Below are 23,199 nucleotides of genomic sequence, written 5' to 3' on the forward strand. Positions count from 1 at the left end.
AATTTCCGAGGTTTAAGTTAACAGAAATAGTTTCCAAATCAGATGTCACAAATCAGCTCTTAAATTCAGATCTGAGCACATTATTTTGCTCTGAGTGGATCAAAAGTTCCAACGAAAATCAAAGCACATTTTAGTCGAGAGAAGAAAATTCTAAAAAAACAACATTTTTTAGTTTTATCAAACAAGCAGCTCTCAGGCTCTTTGCATGACTCGATGGAGGCACTTTGGCCTGGCACGACATGAACAGCTGGCACTTTGACTCACCACATAGCAGACATTTTTCTGCTCATCAGGAAAGTTTATTACCAGGCTGTCGGAGAGGATTGATAGCTGGGCCACCACTTACAAATAATACTATAAATGCTGTGTTTTTCTGGTCTGTTGTGTCCACACATGCACACATTCTCAGATGACTCCTCTGAGGTTTGCCCTTTGAAAATCTGCAGAATGAAATACTCCAGTAAGAAGAGAAGACTAAAGTTTAATAATTTCACACAAACTGCTCTGCTCACAATTGTTTACACTCATGCAGCTGTTATTGCACATCGTCAGGGTTTAAATTGGAAGCAGCAGGTCTGTAATCAGTTCCAGCCTTTGCTCAGATTTATTTTTTTTATCAAAGTGGATCTCTTATTATCTTAAAGGCATTATGATAGCAGCTTGGTTTAAACATTCAGCAGTGGAAACGATTATTTACTCTTCTTCCTGCCGTCGTTTCATCCACCCTGCGCATGCATAAAAATCAAATGAGAGACCTGGTTATTTGTATATATATCGTGTTATTCTCCAGGAGTTAAACAGGTGATAATGATGTGTTTCTTGTTTACAATATGTCTAAAGTTGGGTTCAAACTATAAATCAGAGGAAAAAAAGAAGCAATGTGAAATGACTATAGTGATATCTTTGTTCGTGGTCACACTGTGGAAGGGAATCTCTTGTAGTTTTCGACATTACTGCAGGTGTGCCATGAGGTTAAAATTCCAATAATTATTTGGAAATAAATATCGAGGCTCAAACTGCATTAGATAAAAGTCATCTGACTGAGTTACCTGATTAAACAAGAGCATGGATTTTAATTTTTGATTTACTATAGGTGGACAAAGGTAATTACCATCAAACATTAAACAAGCATTAAAATTAAAAGGAAATATCATGTTCAAAATGCACATATGTTAATTTTGTAAACAATCCGCTTCCAGCAGAGTAACGTGGGTATTAAATGTGTCACTGTAGTAGTGTTAATGGTCATTACACAGATTCCATTGTTTTGATTGTTCTGCTGTCTTTCGATTTTTACTTCCTTCTAATGTAGGTTTTAATTTGTCATAATGAGACAAATAAGATACAACGCTATAGTTCATGAGCTGCTCCTGTGTCTCTCAAGCAGACATGAAGCAGATTTGATAAAATTATAAAACGAAAGGCCTCTCATCCATGACCACAGAGTATAATCTCCTTCTAGAGTCAGGCTCGTTTCGTAGTTTATCAACACTCTTCTGTTTCATTAATTACTTTACTGCAACCTCAGCTTATCTACACACTTGATGGCTAACTAATGTAAAGTGCCATTCGCAGTTTTTGCCTCTGTGGGTATTTTTCCTTTTCCTAACAGCACAGAGAATGAGTTTTATTTTGTTTTAATTATTTATTTGTTTTGTGAGTACCTGGCTATTGGATTTAGGGGCGTGGCCTGTTTGATTGATAGATGTTTCTACATGGGCAGTTGTTGGGCTCACCTTAAATAACTGTCCCTGAACTTGACCTCTCCTCCATGTGAGGTATTGACACCTTTTGGTACATTCTTGTACTTATTGTAATTGCACATCCAACTGAGGCTCCTTTTTTATGTTGTCAGCCTAAATTTGATTACTTGGTTAAACTGGAAAAGGCAAAACATTGATGCTCATGTTAAAAACCAAAGAGAAATGATTTTGTATCTTCTCTGCAGGTCAAAGCTGAGTCTCTTCCAGTCCAGATCCAGTCTTCAGAGGGCCAGCGTAAAGGTATAAGATCTTGAGTCCACGAGCCCAACGTTTAGTGGTGTTTTTGTTGTATGAGCTGTTTAAACGTTTCTTCCTCTTCTAGCTGAAAGCAAAGCGGAGCGAGTGCAACTCCAAAGCCACGCACGCCAGAAACGACTACCTTCTCATGCTTGCAGCCGCGAATGCGCACCAGCAGCGCTACTACAACACAGACCTCATTGACTGCATCAAGGTGAGCATATATACATCTGAATTGGTGGGTGAAAGGAGACGTGGTGTAAATCTAAACACACCTTTCTATCACTGTATACAGATTTTAGATGGGAGGATCTACGAGCAGGTAAAGGATTACCTGGTGTCACTGTGTCAGACAGAGCTAGAAGCCTACCAGGCTGTCCACAACATCTTCAACCAGATCCTCAACAGCTCAAATGGGGTGAGTCTTAAAGCCTGCAGGACATCCACCACCTCACACCCATGTCTGTACCAAATAGTCAGGTACAGAGACCCGTTTGTAGTTAATTAACCTGCTTAACCTTAAAGCTGAATGTGGAGTAAGAGAGCATGGTGGTGCTGTGATTAACCGTAACACTGTGGTTGTAGGTGTGAATGTGAGAGTGAGTCAGATGTAACAGCTAAGCATGCGTTTTTTAGGTAGACTCCAAGTGGTTTGCAAAAACTCGACTGGACTGCACTGGACTGTCAGCCTGTCCAGGGTGTAACCCCGCATCTCACCCTGTGACGGCTGGGATAGACTCCAGCCTTCCCACAACCCAGCGTTAGTTAAGATAAAGCGCTGTGTCAGAAAAAAGGGTGACTGTGGCTTGTAGTGGGTCAGTAAGACCAGAAAATCACACTGTAAATAAATACATTTTTAATTTTATCCTGAAACAAATGCTTGTACCAAAGATATCAACGTATCTTCATGTGTGCAGCTGCATGTTTGTTTTGTTTTTCTGTAACTTCAGCTGTTGTTTGAAAGGCCTGGCCGCTCTGGTTGTATGTCATTAGAGTAAGGTTTAAAGTTACCGCTAAGGACTACAGACTGATATTAAATGAAAGATGAGTCAGACTATATTATAAACTGTGTCCACCACATTTTCCAGGAATAAAGCTGGAACATGTGCAGCACTTTTTTGTGTATAATAGACTGGGTTTTGTTAAACCACTTGGCTTTCTGTGTAAAAATATTTTTGTCAGTCAGTTTATGCTGTAAGGTGTCTACTGCATCTGGTCCTAAAATTCAAAATTTACTTTGGACACAAACGTAATTTTGGCAAAACCAAAACAGTTTTTTCAAAAATATGCATAGTTATGCTTGAACAAGCTGTGTTTGATACAGCTTTGCAATAATGACACTTATGATGTAGGAGTAAAATAAACACTGGCACTGGTTATGCCTACTGTTGACACACTGAGAAGCTCACCAGTCATGTCACAAGGTTGTTGGAGTCAATCTCAAAGTAAATGAGTCAGTCCCCGTACACTTATAAGCATGTTTACAGCCTAGTATATAAAGTAGTTTGGTCTTTATGGATAGTTTCTCCTTTTCTAAGAACTCTGGGAGGGATGACTTTATTCCATAAGCCATCCGTGTAGAGACTGGAGTTGACTGTGTTGTGACTGGTTTGATTGATGTTTAACCCTAACACAGACCATCCAAGAAGTCTATACTTCTATAGTTTTTAATCTGCCACTTAGCAGTACATATATATACATATATATGCATGATAGCAATCCACCCTCTCATCCAAATTTGGTAACTTCTGGCTACAGAAATGTAACGTGGCAGAGGGCAAAAGCTCACTTTGAGTCCATCTCTCAGATACCATCTATGTTTTTGACCTTTCTCTGATGGCCCAGTTTTTTATGTTCATGCAGTCCTATTGTTGATCCCAGTGCAGTGCTGTAGTCATTAGGTCTGTTATTGTAAATGTGGATCAGTCCTTCTTTTGATCACTTTTGGAGGGCTCTAAAAATTCAGTAACTTGCTTTGCGAACCTTAGAAGAGCTGAAGTCGAGCGCCTCACCAACTGCTAATTAATTTAAATGGGTTGAGTTACGTTGTCGCTCCTTGGTTACACGCTGCTCCCGTTGGCCTCTCAGGTCACCTTCAGAGGGGCATCTTGTTGCTGCTCAGGCCTGAATCTGAACAAATCAGAGGGAAGAGTGAGGGAAGCGGTGGGTGCAGCGGTTTTCGGCAGGGCTCACATTACAGCCCATGTGCTTCCTGTGTCAACACAGAAACAGATCTTATGTGTGCTCTGCGTAAAGTGACGTTCTGATTTGACTGGACGAAACTCTCATGAATGTTTTATTGTTTGTTTTGAGTTCTGTGGTCTAAATATACCATAGGATCCAATTTTTATTTATAAAGCACTTTAAAACAACAGGGCCACACAATAAAACCAAACATGAAAGACAAACACAGGCCAGAGAGTAAAAGATACATAAGAGATGTAGACGTTAACAATAAAGGACTGCTTAAAGAGAGAGGTAAGGTCACAGTCAACATCTCATTTTTAATAGTTTTTCCCCATTTTAATGGGGCATAACTATTAAAAATAATGTAAGTGTATTTTTAAATTAACCTTAAGCTAGTAAAGGGAAGCCAAAGTTGGCGTGATGTGCTCTTCTTTACTTGTACCTGTTACAAATCGAGCGTCTGTAGGTCAGCAAAGGAGACCTGGCTTATTCCAATAAGAAGCATATTGCAGCAGTGGGAGGAGATTATTATAAGAGCAAGCGTTACTGTTTTAAGATTGCATTTAAAGAGAAGCGTCTTAATTTTGACAGTATTTTACCACTGGGTATCATCACCCAAATATGTAATGATGGTCCATCTCAATGTCAATAAGGAGGTCAAGGTGAGGCTGAACAGGGAACACAGCAATGTGCTTTACTGGGAAATAAACTTGACAGTCATCCTTGTAACAAGGAAAAGAAATGCCGTGTTTCTGAAAAATAATAAGAGGCAGCAGGTACAGAGAGAAAAGTAGAGGTCCAAGAATTCAGCCTTGTGGCCCCCCACCCCAGGGATGGGAGTAAAGGTGGAGGTAAAATCATCCGTGCTGACACAGAAACTTCTGTCAGAGAGGTAGGACGTAAACCACCAGAGAGCTTAGCCAGTGATGCCCACCCACCACACCAACCTATAGATAAAGATCTCATGGTCCATGGTGTGTCCATGGCCCAAGGCAGGTGTTAAGTCCAAAAACACAAGCAGCACACAGTCACCCGAGTCAGCTGCTAAAAAATGTAATTTAAAAAGTCTTAACAGAGCGGACTCAGTGCTGCAGTGAGTTTTAGTGCCAGATTGGAACACTTCCAAAATTGCTTGTTCATCCAGGAAGGACTTCATTTGGGTCTAAAAGGTTTTTTTTTCCAGTTTAGACTGAAAAGTTAGTCTGGAGTTTGGTTTGACATTTCACAGAAGAATCTAAGCTTGGTATTTTAAAGCAGGGGTTGCACAACAGCATGTTTAAAGTGAGTTTAAATTGTATTCTACGGGTCTGATGGGAGGAGAGTAATGCCTCTCAGATAAATACAATTGTTGAACTTAGATTGCTATTATCACAGTTTGCTCCCAACAGTGCATTAATGTTTCATTTTTTATACTCCAGTTCTTTCTCCTCTTTAGTTTCAGTTCAGTAGTAAACTGAGAATGTTGTGTATACACCGCCTGCTCTGTCCAGATTTGACCCAAACTGTGACAAATGACTGTCCAAATGCTCCTTTTTCCTGTTTATCTGGAGTTTGGGGGCCAAAAAAAGCTGTTGTTGTAATCTCATACTGATATGAGAAAATATAATGTAATGTTACTGTGTGGAGATAAAGATAAAAGTAGATAAAGACCTTAATATGAAATATTTGTCACGATACATCAGAGATTTTGATTTAAAGAATATAAAACTGATATTACTAAACCTGATTTCCTTCCATCTATTTTCTCCTGCTTATCTGAGTCCGGTCATGGGGCAGCAATCTAAGCAGATGCCCAGACGTCCCCCTCCCCAGCCACCTACTCCTGCTCTTCCTGGAGAACAGTGAGCCGCCACTCTGGTGCCTTTCGGTGTAAACGAGTAGCTTTCCAAATAACTCAGCTGTTCATCATGTTTCTAAGGCAGAGCTCAGACATCCTTCAGAAGATGCTCATTTGTGTCAGATTTTAGCCATAGGTAAAGGTATGACTGTAGACTGACGGGTAAATCATCAGGGATCAATACCCTGCTCCTCTTTTTTCCGATACAAGTTCCTCTATCAAATCATTTTTTGACACTTGAGTCAGCAGTCCAAGCAGAGATGTCCAGAAGTTCCTTTTCCCACTTAAGTGGTATTTATGGTCACACAAATGCGTCTGACAACAGACAGGCAGCGAATACTGGGATACCACGAGATACATAATGTGTCCCAATGTGTCCAGTGTGTGTTTGGTCTGCCCTTACCAGCTCGTCTAGGAGACATTCTGGAGGCCTCCTATTTCAGATGCCAGTCAAACCACCTACACTGGCTCCTTTCCTTTCTGTGAATGATCACAGTTGAGGAGGAGAAGCTATGCTGTCCCCTGGTATGGTCTCCCCAAGGCAACTGGTTCTTGATGAGGGGCCAAACTTAAGTACAATTCAAAAGACCAAAGTTACCAGCCTGGGACCAGTACTGGGGAGGTTTATTTTTTTTCCAGAACAGCTGATAGCTGTGCCCCATGAGTTCAGCTTAAAATATCCACACAGGTACTTCGTCCTCCCTCGGGTGGGCAGAGAGCTTTGTGGTCCAGGTGGTGGTCCAGTCCCCGGCTGCTTTAGCTGGCTTTAGAAAAAACCTGAAATTAGAATTAAAACTGTTTGTACCTTCACCTGTGTTACTTACAGTGATATGTTATGTCATTTGTTAACTGTCTCTTTAAGCTTTCAGCAGCTGGAGAGTTAAAAATAGTCTGTGTGAAAATAGGCAGGCGGTGAACTCGAGCCTGTGATACGTTTTTAATGTCAGGCTGTGACCACAAACACCAGAGTGGTCATCAGCATTCAGATCAGCTGATAGTAACCAGAAACGGCTTTATGGTCATTCTCTTAATTGTTATTGGCGTTTTCTTTCGTTTGACTTGTGTAAAATAATAAAAAGCTGATTTGGGTTCATTTTATAAGCAAATCAAATAACTTAATACAGCAGAAATAAACTGATGGAGTACTGGAAAATAAAAAACTATAAATGTGGCCCTAAGCTACACGGATCACTGGCCACAATTCATTCAGCTGGAGGTCTTTTTTTTTTAAAGTTAATTTTAAATAGAACAAGAAATTAAAACTAAATAGGGAGCAAGCCTGAACCCTAAAGGCTTTACTAAGTGTTAATTATGCAGGTTTAGACATGGGCTGATTTGTAAGCTTGTGATAAACCTTAAATAAGTATATATGTATATTTTTGTCTGTTCCCTTGAAACACATGCAGGTTCTGCAGGAGTTTCACCAGCAGCTGTTTGTGCAGAAGAACATGGCGTTCCAGCAAGCACCAGACTTGATGTTCCAGCCTGTCGACTCAGACACGGTAAATACTGATGTTTTTCTCTTTTTATTCATTATTAAATGCATAAAATATCACATGCGATTGCTTTTAGTGATTATTGGAGAAGATAAACTCGTATTTATTATGCAAGGAATAAAATCCCCAACCTTAAAAATCTAGAACTTAACATGATTTCTCTAAAATGTTCAAGTAAAACTTGAAGAATAATTGTTGAAACGATTAAAATCCAAGGGCAGCACGGTGGCACGGTGGTTAGCACTGTTGCCGCACAGCAAGAAGGTCCTGAGTTCAATTCCACCATCAGCCGGGGTCTTTCTGTGTAGAGTTTGCATGTTCTCCCCGTGTTTGCGTGGGTTCTCTCCGGGTACTCCGGCTTCCTCCCACCGTCCAAAGACATGCGAGTAAATGTGAGTGTGAATGGTTGTCTGTCTCTGTGTGTTAGCCCTGCGACAGACTGGCGACCTGTCCAGGGTGTACCCCGCCTCTCGCCCCATGACAGCTGGGATAGGCTCCAGTGCCCCCCGCGACCCTGAAAAGGATAAGCGGAAGTGAATGGATGGATGGATGGATTAAAATCCAAATCTCAAAGTGTTTGGGTTGCTTTTAATACAAATTTTGTAGCATAAAATAAGGTTCGTGTTTGACTAATTTAGTTGGCAGGAGGTGTTAATCAGTTTACTGGAAAATCAATTTCTACAGAAAAGTGAAGTGAAATGTGGATCCTTCAGGTTTGAACTGCACAGGTTGGAAACCACAGATAAAATGCTGTAATGAAAACAGATCAGAGGAGATTGTTGAGAAGTGGAACAAAGCTCAACAGATGACAGTTTAATTTGTTTAGACAACAATCAATACAAAATCAGACGAGTGGAACAAGCAGCTCACGGGCATCCTGAAAGCTGAGCTGGCCGTGGCCACAAAAGCCCGGACTGGACTCGGCTCAGGACCTTGATGCTCAAAGCGGCTTTAGGCAGAGCAGATCCACCTTTTTGGTCCAGATGCAGAAAAGATTTTTTGTTTTTAGACATTCATGATCACTGGAGTATGAAGCTTGAGAAGCTGGGGGATGACTTTTCCTCTAAATTGATACACAAGCAGGAAAAAATGTTCAAATTTTTCTAATTTTCTAAAAATTTGTAAATAACAGACAAAGTAGCTCCATTGTTTGAGTGTCAATAATCTGTCTGCACTGAAATAAACGACTAATTTAAATATATTTTAATCACAAAAGTGCTGCACACACATTATGGAACAGTCTGGGTAAGAAGTCAAAGCAGGAAACATAATAAGTCCTGCGTGATTGGTCTTTATCTTTGTTAGTCTGAACTATGAGCCTGAAGGCAGAACAGTGAACTCTTGACTTTGTACTGTACTCCTCGCCCTGCACAGGAACTTAGATTATTTCCCATTTTTAGTTTTTATTTACAGATGTGTCGTCTCATTTCCTCACCGTGGGACTATTTCCAGCTCGTGTTTGTTCCGACTTTATCAGACTGTTTATCTTCCTAAATAAATGCACAACCTCTACTTTTAATTTGCACTTCAGCACACACACACACACACACACACACACACACACACACACACACACACACCTTTTAAAAAGCATATCTTAACTAGTTGCTGTCCTAAACACAGAGGAATATCTGCACAATATAATGACATTTTCCATTTTTATTGTTAATGCACACCACGCACTTATTCCTCTGAACTTCACACTTCCAGGAAGTGTAAACAGATAAACGTGTGCTTTAAAGATTGTCTCAGCTCATTGTCCTCACTGCTAAATGACCTGTGATTATAAGACAAGATACAGACACAGTAATCTGGAAAAGACTGTCACTGTTTTCCATTTACTTTTGCTTCCAAGCTCTCGTTTTGTCTTGTGCTTTAAATCAAAGAGTTTCGCCTCGTTTTAGAAGTCCAAACACTTGTTGTTGAGCCATAAGGTTATGAAAAGAGACAGAGTATCTGCAGTCTTCTTTATCTGCGATTACCTGGTCTATTTCAGTCATTTTAGAGGCCATCAAAATCCATCCGGCAGCATCAGGCAAAATCTACCTAACTGATATCTGACAGATGCCAGCTAGAAGATAATCCTGGTATAAATATGGAGAAGTTTCATTTGCACTCACTTGGTAGCACACGTGTTAAGAGCTTTGAGAGTTTTACTCAAAATGCTGTATTTGCTGGTGAATTAATAGAAAACACACAAAACATCCGGCAGCACTGATGTTTGCTTCTGTTTCTCCACATCATAGAGATTAAATTGGTGCAGGATTTCTGTTTGAAACTACTTGAAACAACTCAAAGTTGATTAAAGGAAACAAGATTTTGGCTTTAGATTGTGCCATGTGGGTTAAAGTTGATTGTTTGCAGTTTTTTTTTGTTTGTTTGTTTTTTACCAGAGCTTTAATGTGTTTTTCCAGCCCTGTTAATTTCACATAGATATCTCCTGTACTTATAAAATTATGAATCTTCAAAAGCGCAGTTGAAAAAGTTTTACATTTCAACCCACCACTATGCACTTTCTGCGCCTATAATTCATAAAAATGTACTAAAGTTATTACACATATATATTCAGCTGATTGTAACGGGGTCATGTGGGGTCATGTGTGTGTGGAATGACCCAGGATTTTTATTTTATAAAACACCCGCAGGTGTGAACCTCCCTTTCTACATGATAGCCCTGTGCAACAGGTCATGTAACATGTAACAAGCCTTTAAAGTTAGGTAAGAAGTTTACAGAAAATCAAATGCTGCTGTTCACCTCATGATTGCCACAATATGGCTGGTGAAATGATGCTGCTGAGATAACTTTCCAGAGTTGCTAAATTCTTCCTTCCTTCCTTCTTTGCTTCCCTCCGACTGTTTTGCATCTGTTACGCTCTCAGCTTTATGGATTTCTCAGTTTAACTTGACTGCCTGGATCGTTTTTCAGTGCCAGTTCAGGTCTGAAACCTCTGCTGTGGTCAAAATCTGCCCTGGGAGCTGCACTTTAGGTGATAAAAGTAGATATGCGTATATAAAATACACATCCTAAACTCCTTTACGAGTCCCATTGCAGACATGGGTGCAATTCAGGTGCACCTGCTCATGAAGCCCACAGTGTCTCCTTGTGGCCTTAAGTCTATTTTAAATAATTTTACAGCCACATTTGGCTTTTATTGGATTCTTTGCCCACTATAAAAATTAATGTAAATGTCGGCTTTGGTCCAAAAATATTTTCCTATCAGGCTGTAAGGTGACGCCGCAGGTCTGCCAAGCGATGTGTTACGACTCCCGTTCGTGGATGTAAAAGAGTCCGATTCTGCCGCCCAGCTCCGCCGCTCCTTTTCTCCTCTGCCCCGCCGGACAACACTAGACAATTTGTTCAAACTGCAAACGCTGGTGTTGTTTTCATTGGAAGTCAAACAAGCAGCAGCCTGTTCCTAAAGAAAACATTAGTGGTGGAGAGCCTCCCCTGCCTCTGCACCCACCCCTGCACCCACCCTTCATACCACTTGCACCAGACGGAGGGATCCGGTAAGGAATAGAGCTGAGTTTGGGAGGGAGGGAGGGGCAGGAGGTAGGCCGGGCCCTGTGAACAGCCCATCTGTGAAAAGGAGGCATTGTGAGCGGGCCTCACCAGAGTGCACTGACCCCCACACTCCCTCCACCCAGCCTCTCCCCTCCATATTCAGACACACAGCTGATGTCATGTGGAAATGGCTTAACTCATTTTGTCGGGGTTTAGAAGAAAATAAAAACTGAAGACCGTCACACCTTAAAGTCAACAAATATAAACCTGGCTCGTCAGAAGTCTTGAAACTCACCAGCCATCCTGGAGCAAATCAGGGCAGTTAGTTTAAAGCCTATATCTGTATCATTGGGGAAAAAGCTGTAACTTACATTTCAGTGATGACTGGGATTTAAAAAATATTTAAAATTCACTGAAGAATAAAACACTTCAAAAACTGTCTGAATGATAATACTTACTTATTAGTAAAAACATTCTTTGTTATACGCTGGTGTGTTTGCCTTCGCTGTAGGTGGTGCAACTGCAGAAAGAGAGCGGGACGGCAGAGGAGCACACTCTGGATAAGGAAGCGAGGAAATGGGCGAGCCGCGTGGCCCGAGAATACAAGAGCATCATCCACACTCAGAAGGTGAGAACCTCATCAAACACAGACAGTTTCTGCAGGCATCAGGACAAAGATGGTGTAACCATGTCAGTCTGTGTGTTTACTGAAGTACTTTATTTTCAATGTGCACATATCCAGTGCACAACTTCTCCCTGTAATACAATTAGTTCCTTATATTACAATAAAACAATAAGTACATAGGGTGTCAATATTCTGTTCTGTATGCATGTGGTGCAAATGGGTCATAAAATGCAGCAGGGGGGGGAGGGCTGAAATTGTTTAATTATATTTTTATTGATTAGAAGAAAATAGAAACAAATATAACCATGTTGTTCATGAGACGACTAAGAAAGGGTTTATAATGCTGACATGGTGTAACAGTCCAGACACCGTGCAGTGAATTAAGTTACACATGGTGTATGTAAATGATTAAAGCACGGTGTGGATATTTGAAAACACAGCAGGTAACACTGGTCCTTGTGCTCCGAGTAAAGCGTGTGATCGTTATTCACAGCGATCCAGTAACCAAATTAGTTCAAATCGAATCAATCAGTCAGTCAAATAAGATGTTATATTTAAAACATCAGACACACATAGGAGATAGGTTTTCTTTATTGTAATGACATAAGCATGTTCTTTTCTTGTTGTGTAAGAGACGATTTGACTGGATGGCTGTTCGACACAGAAACGTCCTGAAAGTCCATCTGTTACAATCCGGTCAGTGCCAGCGTAGCAACAGAAACAACTTTTCTGTGTTTTGTTAGATTCATAAAGCGAAGCAAAGAAATTGGCAAGTTCAGGTTTTAAACATAAAACACCTTTAAAAAAAAGGTCCCACAAAGTTGATGTTTAAATTCTCTTTTAGGTAAAAATCTGCTAGTTTTAGAGCTACAGATTACTTGTTGAGCCCTCTATTATTAAAAATAGATCCTGTAGCTTTTTTGGAGAATCTGTGGATTTAAAAATATGTTAAAATTAGCTGGTCCATGTTTTCATATTGAGAAAAAATGTAATGCTAGACCTGCCCCCATCCTGCAACAGCAGCAGTTGAGGCAATATATTTACCCATCAGTCATGTCTAGGTAGCTCTGGCTCATGTTACTGCAGCCTTCTAATCAAAATCCATTTGCAATCTCTATTTTAAATTTTATTTTATTTTTTCTCACTGCCTTGAGCCTCTTCTGTTTAAGCACATTTTGCATGTAATGAAATGTGGTCTATAAATAAAATTGCCATTGACATAAATTTCTATGCCTATCAAAATTATATCCTCAGCAGTTAAAGGTATGAGTGGTGGTCATTTTTGTTGCTTTTGCTTTCACTATATAATGAATAAACCCATATAAGGAAAAGTCATGAAATATGATGATCATGGGATTTTAATTTAACAGTTTTTACAATTCCAGAGGAGTCAAAATGACCCTTTGAACATGATGAGTGTGACGTTCTGCAAAGAGAAGGAAATCCTGTGGGAAGTTTAAGTCTCTGAATCTAAACGTGCGTGTTATGTCTGTGTTTGGGTTTGGAGTTATTCTGATGTGGTTTGTCACCCCTTACTCACACAATCCCTGGAAAATCTTTGCAGGAAGTGTACAAAATGCACTGATGTGTCACTTTTTTCCATTAAACTGGAATTTGGCCTTTAATGCAGCGAAGCCGGTCAGCTGGATGATAATAATAAACCTCGGCATCATAAACCTCTCCATATTTTACTGTGGCATGAAAGGATAAAATTGATAAGAGCTCCGTCTCACTGGTTTATTGCGAAAGCTTGTTTAAGATAAGTGAGCACAGCTCGTGCAGCGACCTGTTTCCAGATGTCCCTGGTTATGTTGATCGCTTTATTGTTGGACCGTTTCCATCTATTCCATGTGTTCCTTTGTATACGTCACCACAATAGTTGTAATTGTTTTGTTTTCAGGCCCTGGAGGAGTACGGGACCCAGGAAGCTTCGGAGCCAAACAACAGCGAGCTGGAGATCAAGATGGAGGTGGCCAGACAGAGTCTCCGGAGGGCAGAGGTAACCTTTGAACTTCTAGATCAGCGATTTCTCCATCTTCTGAATCAGTTTCTCCTTATTTAAAGTTGCCCCAGTGCGCCACCTGCTGGTTTGAAAGGTGAAGTGACAGATTTAAAGGATTAATGTTCTGTTAGAAGAGAGCAGAGGTGTTTAAAACACACTAAGTATTTATTTTATTTTCATACTAATCTCATTGTGTTTTCTTTATTCTTTGGGGGGTGGGGGGCTTGTCAGTGGGTTGTGAAAGTCTGGTGGTCTTTAACTCACCTTTATTTTTTTTTTGCTGCTAGACGGTGAAAGCGAAAGCCGAGGCCCGGCTGGACCTGCTAAGGGAGGCGGGAGTCCCGGTTGAAACGTGGCTGAAGAGTGCGATGAACCAGGTGATGGAGGAGCTGGAGAACGAGCGCTGGAACAACCTCAGTACCCACGATCCTTCACTCTCCGTAAGATGAAAACTCCAATTCCACAGTGCTGTAGTTTTGAAGTATATGCGCTGTAGATTTGTGCCCTAAACGCAGATGTCGGTCTAACATCCGTAGGTAACAGCAGATTTGGAGCGAGAGGATGAAGAGGAGATGGAGGACAGCGGTGAAGTGTTGGATGACAGCAGCTCCAGCCCCTCCAGCACCTTGAAAAACTATCCACTCACCTGCAAAGTGCTCTACTCCTACAAGGTAACGACACACGCTTAAGCAGGGTCGTAGCCGATGAGTCGGTCAGTGCCCAGAGAAATGGTGACATCTACAAAGCCTCATGTGTTTGCAGCGAGTCGAGTCTTGAGTTTAGTCTTCTAAACAATCAGTGTCGCTGCTCTGGAAAAAAACACTGTTTGATTGCTGTTGCAGCATCTCTGCGCTTTCTGTATTCATAACTCGTTAAAATATGTGTAGAGGCCGGCCTTGCCTCGAGCTCGAGGCACGGGGAGTGCGTGTTGGGAGTTACAGAAGCAGTCATTATTAGAAAATGCAGGAAGCTGGCGTAGCTGGATATTGATGGATGAAGATTCAGGAGCCACAAAAAATGTGTTTTTAGAAGAACAGTGACTTGCAGAGTTACACTTTCTGTCCTCTGTAAACCTCATTTTCATGCAGAATACATAAAACGGCTGGAAGTGAAAGGAGAAGTATTTTTAAGATTCTGTAGGTTTAACCATATTTTCTGGTAATTATATGATTAATATTTAAATCTTTTTAAGTGTCTTGTCATGTTCTCCTGTGCCTCTGTGGTTCTCTCCAGGTTCCTCCTTCATTAAAAGACAAACTTGTTAGATTAAAGCTTCTGTTACTGACGCAGACAGCTGGAGACTCATTCCTGTTATATTTTCTGAAAGTGTGGTTGAAGTCTGCCGTCTGTGTGGTGCATTATAATGTGGATGCTCACTGTGTTAGCCTACAAAGCTGGCTGGGATTTCCTCCATCCCTGCTGGATGGATGTTGTCATAAAATCTATTAAGATGTAAATACGGTTAACCTCTCCACACATGATTTAAATATTTGGATTGGACGTGGATCTTTAACATGTCACCAATTATAATTCTGACTTTGAAGTAAAGCCACTTTTTGTTTTGGCTGTTTTTAATCAGTTTCAGTCGTGTTTAACCCCCATTTAGATTTACTTTCCCAAACTTTGTGGCACTAATGATTCTGTGTCCAGGTTTAAAACACCTGCTCTCTGAATTTGTACAGAAATTCTACTGTAAGTCTGAGTTTTGTGCTGCTTTGGAGTATTAGTTGTTTTATATTACCTGAGTCCTGAGTAAAGTGTGGTATAAATGCAGGCATGGTCTCAGTGTTTTCTTCAGTTTTCTGGCTGATGTTATTGAAGCCACAGTGAGCATTTTTGTCCGTTCACCAGTGTGGCGGTATTTGAAAAATATACATCACGGGTGAAATGAAGATGGTTAAACTGTTACATCGCAGCTTTAATTTGAATTAACGTGTTTGTCTGTCTGCAGGCTTCTCAGCCGGACGAGCTGACCATCGAGGAGCAGGAAATCTTGGAGGTCATCGATGATGGCGACATGGAGGACTGGGTCAAGGTACAATAATAACACAAACACAGTTGTGTAGCAGAAGCACTCTCCTGTTTGAGGGTTGGTTGTTTTGTGTATTAGTTCACTCTCTGGCTCTTAGACTGTTTGACAAACATTTAGTTTCAGTTTATATAAGAACTCGCACCGGTACAGACTATCTACTGGACGTTTTAGTGTTTCTCTGGGATCAGTTGGTCTGATGTGGCTTCAGGAATTAGAATAATTCAACTAAAATGCGTGCGGTGCATTGAGGCAGGTCAGGTTGGCCTGGGTGGTAGAAGCTCTGCTGAACATAAAGACAAATCAAAAAATGTACAAATACACAGTTCTCTGCTTCTTTTTTTGGCCTCACAGCCGTAAAGGGCTGATGGGAGATTCTCGTCACCCAGCCGGGCAGGCAGGTGGGCGGGCATGGCACCCAAGTTTGTGAATGCAATAATTCATGAATGAGGCAGTTTTTAAATTCATACCTTAAGTGCAGCTACTGAAAATCTGGGCCAAATCCTGATTGATGGTGATCCAATCCTGCCTCAGCAGCGCTCCGGTTCGATCACAGTTTGTCAGCTTCTGCTTTTTAACAGCGGTTCGTGGACTCTTGATCAGTTTTAGATCTGCGGAGTGACCTGGTCATGGATATAAAATGTTAATTTCATGATCTCCCAGCTACTTAGTTATCATTTTCACTTTGTTTGTCACAGACTGTTACAAAGTTGCTCCTGGACCTTTGGGAGAAAATTTGAGAAGTCTTTGAGGACATTTTTCGGGTGGTCAGTGGTGTATACTTAAATGTAGAAATGTCAGCTGTGGATGCTCCCATCATTGTGTGAAGTCATTCTTTTATAAACGCCTCTGCAGAGCTGCTGGTGTGTAGTCATTGTGTACTTTGTGTGTGGTTGTTTTCAGATCATTTCCCTGAAGGAACATTGTGCATTGTTGCTGTTTTACTTTTGTTTATTGTGTAAGTCTGGCTTTCCTGTGAGCCATTGTGCAAATGTTCCACGTGTTGAGCCAATATTTTATGTATATTTACTTAGGTGATTATCTTTTCATATACAGATATAGTGTTTTAATGGGGTATTTATTTTAATGAATATAATCATACATAAAAATGTGAGCAATATCATTTATATAGATCTGTTTTAGTGCTGTGATTCCCCACAGCATGCCCCAAAAGAGATCCCAATACCTCTGAGTGTTTTCAATCTGAATGAAAATAAGTAAGCAGCGGGAGGGGAGGCCACCGGTGTTCATGAAATCAAGCTTCATGAATTCAGCAGAGGCTTGTTTAGGATTTTAGATTTCTCGTTAATTCAGGAAGAGAGAACAAAAGCTCTCCTATTATTCTCTTTGTGGCTGTTATTAAATTCTGGCGACGATGCAGTGATATTGTTACAGCCCTACTCTTTACATCTGACTTTATTTTTTCTCAGTAGGAGTTTTCCTGTTGAAACATTTTTGGCTGTTGTCATCGTCTGTGTGCATTGTCTGTGTTTCCAGGCCAGAAACCGTAGCGGACAGGTGGGCTACGTCCCGGAGAAATACCTGCAGCTGCCCTCCTCCAACAGCCTGCTGAGCATGCTGCAGTCGCTGGCCGCGCTGGACGCCCGATCCCATTCCTCCAGCAACTCCACCGAACCTGAAACCGAACTCCCAACCGGCTCCGTCAACGGAGACTCCAGTGGTGAGATCCGCCTCCACCAGATAATATCGGAGTTTTGATTTCCTGCTTTGTTTAATACCCTCGTTGCCACTGTCTGTGTTGCAGTTTCATTCGCAAAGGCTTTGTACGACTACGCGGGACAAACGGAAGATGAGCTGTCGTTCCCAGAAGGCGCCATCATCCGCATCCTCAGCAGAGAGACCCACGAGGACGATGGCTTCTGGGAGGGCGAGTTTAACGGCGTTGTTGGTGTGTTCCCCGCAGTTCTTGTGGAGGATCTCACCGTGACCAGCGAGAATGGAGATGGGCAAAGAGACGGCAGCGCACAGGTAGGCTCACGCTGACTTAGCCGCTAAATTTCATGTTCTACACAATTAAAGTTCTTCTGGTTGAACGCACACACACTGTGTCCCCCCCCCTGGATCAGCTGCCTCTACATCAGCGCAGTACGAATCTACTGTAGCAACTTATTTATGACACTAAGTCCTGTGTTGTTAAATAATTTATTTCTTCTTATTTTATATAAAATATTAAAGTTTGCACACCTGTCCACTGTTTGTGTTGAAGGCTTCCCCGTCCACACTCTCTCAGTGCGACCGCTCCCCTCGTGGTCCCTTCCAGCCGGGACCTCTCCACAGCAGCCCCCTTCAGACCCCCACCGTGTCCTCTCCAGTGTCGAGTCCCTGCAGCGCCACAGCCTCTCCCATTGGCCGACCACCCTCCTATCACAACGGACACCACAGACCGCCGCCGGCTCCACACAAAAGCCCCTTTCACAGTAAGAATCTCTGGTTTGTCTGTGAGTGGTTATCTGTAAGAAAAAAGGCCGGTGTGAATAATAATCTGCCTTTTCTTCCCTCTTCAGGTCCAGCACAAAGCTCCCCCCAACCCCCCAAATACCCGGAGAGCGGCGGTGGCACCATCCGACCCGTGAGTAAAACCTTCTGTGGTGACGTAAACGGCAGCAGACTTTTTTTATCTTCATTTTAACTGAGCCGGTGGATTTTTACAGGTACGTGCCGCACCTCCGCCCCCGAAGCAGCATCCTCGCGGGCAGGTGAAGCGGCGAGAGGAGGTTGAGATCACACTGGTGTGAAGGCGGCACCCCCTCGAGCAGGGACTCGTAAAAACACTCCCAAAGGAAACCCAAGGAAACTTAAAAACTCCTGAAGACGCCTGGAGACGGAAGAAGCCCCCCCACTCGGAGAAGGAACACCGCTGCGCCTTTTTCTTTTAACTTCCCGTTCAGTGTTCTTGTTTCTCAACACTACTTTACCCAGAGTTTGTACAAGGCTTCATTCTCACCCCCGAACAGTTAATAAGGTGATAACGAGCAAAAGAAGTTGATAGAAAAGTTAACATCATTTTATCCGTTAGTAAAAATCAGTGTGTTTGGACTCGCTGGCTGATATTTTAGGGAGTCGAGCTCATTCGTTCCCTTGCAGAGAGCTCAGTGTGGTATCATTCATCAGTTCGAGCAGCCAGTTTGGTTCTAAAGAACATGCAGCTGACTGAATGAGGCGTTTCATGATATTTAACACACCGACAGCATAAAACAGAGTCGTTAGCTGATGAGCAGACCCTGGATTTTCTGTTGTTTGAGACTCGGTCAAAGCAGCGTTTCATGTTAAAGTAAAACATGTTAGACTGGACTGACCTTGACCTTTGAGAGGTCAAACTGAAGGAAGCGTTTGTGTTTTACCTTCATTTTTCTGTTTACGAACAAAGACACGAGTCTGCAGAACATATCGTCGATCAGGCCTCTGTTCCCTAGATTTAGACACATTTCACACCCCTTCAGTGAGTCTTGATAATTTCAGCTGTGTTCTGAAATGAGAAACTGAACCCTTGAACACATCAGGGAACTGTTCACAGAGGTCCCAGAGACCTCTATAGGACCAGAAGTCTTTTGCAGACGCAGGGGTCGCCCCCTGGTGGCCTGTAAATAGAGTACAGTTTTTTTTTGTTGCTTCACTTTTCCAACCTGGCAGCTGTGTCAATGTTCTGATGTCTGTGGTCCTTTTTGGCAGTGACGTCATTCCCGAGTTTGTGCATTCCAGCAGGAAAGTCAGAAAAGCAAAGTAAGATGGGATTTATTTTAGCTGCAGCACGTTCATTGATAGAATGTGGTAAGTGCTTAGCGTGTGACTCATATCATGAGTCACAAATACAGGTGAGTGACAGAGCAGATTATGTTTATGTTCTCTGTCACCATCTTGGATTGTTGAGGCTGCTCTGACTTTCCAAGAAGGAAATACTAGTTGATGAAAATTACTACTGGGAGCTCAGGAATTCCGACTTCCGACTCAATCTGGAATGCACCGTAAGCCAAGGGCCAACAAGACAACAGCAGATATTTTGACGTCGCCCCCTGGTGACAGGACAAGGTTACAGCACCATTGTACAACCACACCGCTGCCTTCAGTGACCTTGCTTTTTAGGTGTAACCACTTTTCTGTATCTCTGTTGACACTTAATCGCAAAAAAAAAATGTTGTTTGAAGTCAAAATACAAAGAAATTGTGAGCAGTAATCAGCAAAAATAGTCTGATTATCGCTAATTACATCATCAGCAAACCATAAATCAATTCTCTGTTTTCACCTGAGCGATCTTTAGGCTGCCCGTGCTCCACACGGGTATTGCACATGTTTTCACTTCTTTTTTGGCTTCATTAGTCGATTATGTTTAAGATAAACTGCCTCCTGGCTCTGGTTTCACATTAAAGTCTCTGCAAGAAAACAGATAAGTTCTTCCTTCAGCTCGTCGGAAAACATCACTTCTAACTGATCGTGTTATGGATGCCTTAGCTGCAGAATTTCTCCTCGTTTATGGATTGAAGAAAGAATTTTTTATGTTATAGTTATGATTTCGCCCCCGTTGTGTCTCACGTCATAGCTCTTTGTTACCACCATCAGATTCACGTCTATGCAACAGAGCTGCACTTGTGAGCAAACCAAAAGTCTCGAAAAGAGGCTGGTCCTCTCCGCCGACACACGTGACCGCTCGCGGTTACACAAACAAGGGAAAAGTGGCAATTTTTACCTGTGATTGTTTTGGATCCCTTATCTTTTTTTCCCCTTCTAATGTTTAGGAAAAGTTTAAAGTGGGAAACATAGCACTTAAACACACAAACACACAGTCTAACTCTTTTGTTTTTATGTTGCATAATACAGAAAAAAACTGTTTTTACGACACTAATGATGCCAGTAACAGTTGCTGTTGGGGAGGACAGTTTACACTGAGCATGTGCAGTTTAAAGATGCCTTTTATTTTTAAGGAGGAAACCATCCTGAGCTGCTAGCTGTCCAGTTTAAAATCTATAGTGAAGCACTTTCTGATGTCTTCTTATTCCTTTTCAGTATTGTGGATGTTTTGTTCAATATTTCCTGTTTGATGTTTGTTTACCAGCCGTATTGGTATCAATACTTCCTGTTATTTAGCCGTAAATAGCCATTGTAGTGTCTTTGATTGAGATATGACTTATCGATCGTATTGATAGTTTACGGAGAGCTTAGAGATGGATATCTGTGCAAGTAATGGCACAGCTTTTTTCCCCTTTTTTGTTTTTAGAATTAGGATTTTAAGAAAACAAAAACAATTAAACTGTAGCTGAATCTGATCAGAGGAAAAGAGGTATCCGTCAGCCGTGACGCTGCGTTCTCGTTGATCTCCTTGAGATCTGAATGACATCAAACTTATTTTTGAAGTTTGCATTTACCCTGTTGTATTAAAAGAATAACTAAAGTTTCTTTTCCATTAGAGAATTTTTTGTTAACCTGTTTACTGGTCTCGATTATGCATCAAGTCAGAATCTGAAATTCATTTTCTTAAAGGACGTAAAAACTCCCACGTTTTACAGCGTCGGCTATGCGGAGGCTGCCAGGCGTCGTATTTACACACCCATGGATGTTTAACTGTATTTATTGTGTACAAATAAATGTGAAATAAAGATAGCTTAAATGGAACAAGACTCTGTTTTAACTCTTAATTCCTGCATCCACCTGTTTAAAATATATTATTTTAAAATAATGTGTTACATGACTACACAGGATGTTTCAGCTCAGTATATAGCAAATATAAAAAATATAAATAATTCTTAATTTTAAAATAAACATTAATCTGATTATTTAAAAAAATTATTGGACAAAAAGTACATGGAAAAAAGAACTCGGTGAAATAGAAAAAATAAAGTTCAATATCTTGAAAATCAAATAGAATACAAGCTTTGCTTTCTTCTTTCTTTTCTGTATTTATCTGTTTGTATAAGACAAAAAGTTTATCATAAGTAACTGAAAGTCTTTCGGCTCTTCGAAGAAAAACTGATGGGATCCAACAAATAAACAACTAAAAACTGCAGCCTCAAAAGTAAAACTCATTTGTTGCTAAAAACGAACGCAAATCCAAAGTGTTGTTGTTCCCACCCCAGAGCAGCAGGTGGCAGCAGCACGATACAAAGGAACTGTACTGTACTGGGATTTCTGTTCGTTTTTGTTTGTTTTTTTTCCAAAAAAAGAAGCCGTTTTTAACGTAAACTGTTGATTAAAGAGTTTTTTGTTGCAGTTTGACCTTCAGCTGAACTTAATGTTGGGTTTCTATTGATTTTAGAGAAGCTATTCGCTGAGAGGTTGTCATAATTCATGCATGAAAGGGTTAAAACTTATCCTTTGTTTCATTTTTTAGTGAAACTCTGGTAGAGTAGCTTTGAAACTGATAATTCAGCATATACTAAAAAATAAAAGCCTTTTCTTACAGTATATTTGTGTGTATTTTATTTTGCAATATTTCTAATTACCACACTTAAAAGTGAACAGCCTGTAATGCTATCATGACTCATCACTCAGATGCGTTTTCGTTTGAAAACGCATCTTTTTCTCTCCGTTTTGGCCTTCTGTCCACACTGAGACAGCGTTTTCGGTCAAGGAAAGCGCAGCGTTTTGAAAACGCTCTCCAAAGCGTATACATTTGACGCCGTTTTCGCGTAGCATTGTGGAAAGTGAACTGGAGCCTTTTTAAAAACAATGATACATTGTAGACTACGTCCACACGTACACGGGTATTTCTGAAAACTGAGATTTTTCGTTTTTTTTTTTAAATCTGGTGCTTAGAATCACAGGCCATCCCTTTTCAGTGCTCTGTGGCTGTGATTCTGTCATTTCTTCAGGCCCTGATTAATAGGGGTAAAGCCTTCTCCACCATCAAGGTGTATTTGGCAGCAATTTCAGCCTGCCATATTGGTTTTGAGGGAAAGACTGTTGGCCAACATCCCTTAATATGCCGTTTCATGAAGGGTGCACGGCGTAAATTGCCTACGTCTAGGCCGTTGGCTCCATCGTGGGACCTTCCCACAGTGTTGGCTGCGCTCTCCTTTTGCCAATTTGAACCCCTGGAACAGGTTGAGTTAAAATTTCTGTCCTTGAAGACGGCTCTATTAATTGCTTTAGCTTCTGCTAAACGTGTGGGAGAGATCCACGCTCTCTCAGTGCATCAGTCATGCATTCAGTTCTCCTCGGATAATACGAGGGTCAGTATGCAGCTCAACCCTGCCTTTGTCCCGAAGGTTGTCGGCACATGTTCACCTATAGAACTGCCGGCCTTTTGCCCACCGCCTTTCTCCTCAGAGGAGCAACAGCGGCTGCATACCTTATGTCCAGTCCGTGCTCTGCGCATTTACATGGACCGAACCCAGAGTGTCAGACGAAGTGACCGGCTGTTTGTGTCCTGGGCTAAACCACATATGGGAAAGCCTGTGTCTAAACAGCGCCTCTCCCATTGGATTGTAGGAGCAATTGCCCTGGCCTATACTAGCAGGGGCCTTCAGCCCCTTGCTGGCTTACGTGCACATTCCACTAGAGGTCTGG

The 23,199-nt window shown here is 41.4% G+C and overlaps 1 protein-coding gene across 1 annotated transcript in view; it reads left to right on the top strand.

Annotated features, from left to right (window-relative positions):
* Positions 1-21,309, top strand: part of LOC309715380 (F-BAR and double SH3 domains protein 2-like) — a 44,898-nt gene extending 23,589 nt beyond the window's left edge. The window contains exons 7-20 of the mRNA XM_082548445.1: positions 1,949-2,003; positions 2,086-2,214; positions 2,296-2,418; positions 7,431-7,526; positions 11,537-11,653; positions 13,551-13,649; positions 13,940-14,092; positions 14,189-14,323; positions 15,604-15,687; positions 17,179-17,362; positions 17,447-17,670; positions 17,909-18,119; positions 18,207-18,271; positions 18,354-21,309. Coding sequence (XP_082404571.1) covers positions 1,949-2,003; positions 2,086-2,214; positions 2,296-2,418; positions 7,431-7,526; positions 11,537-11,653; positions 13,551-13,649; positions 13,940-14,092; positions 14,189-14,323; positions 15,604-15,687; positions 17,179-17,362; positions 17,447-17,670; positions 17,909-18,119; positions 18,207-18,271; positions 18,354-18,437 — 1,759 coding nt within the window. The 3' untranslated portion in view covers positions 18,438-21,309. The remainder of the gene's footprint in view (positions 1-1,948; positions 2,004-2,085; positions 2,215-2,295; positions 2,419-7,430; positions 7,527-11,536; positions 11,654-13,550; positions 13,650-13,939; positions 14,093-14,188; positions 14,324-15,603; positions 15,688-17,178; positions 17,363-17,446; positions 17,671-17,908; positions 18,120-18,206; positions 18,272-18,353) is intronic.
* Positions 21,310-23,199: the final 1,890 nt, after the last annotated feature.

Source organism: Aulonocara stuartgranti (assembly GCF_965226115.1).
Source record: "Aulonocara stuartgranti genome assembly, chromosome: 10".
NCBI classification, from domain to species: Eukaryota; Metazoa; Chordata; class Actinopteri; order Cichliformes; family Cichlidae; genus Aulonocara; species Aulonocara stuartgranti.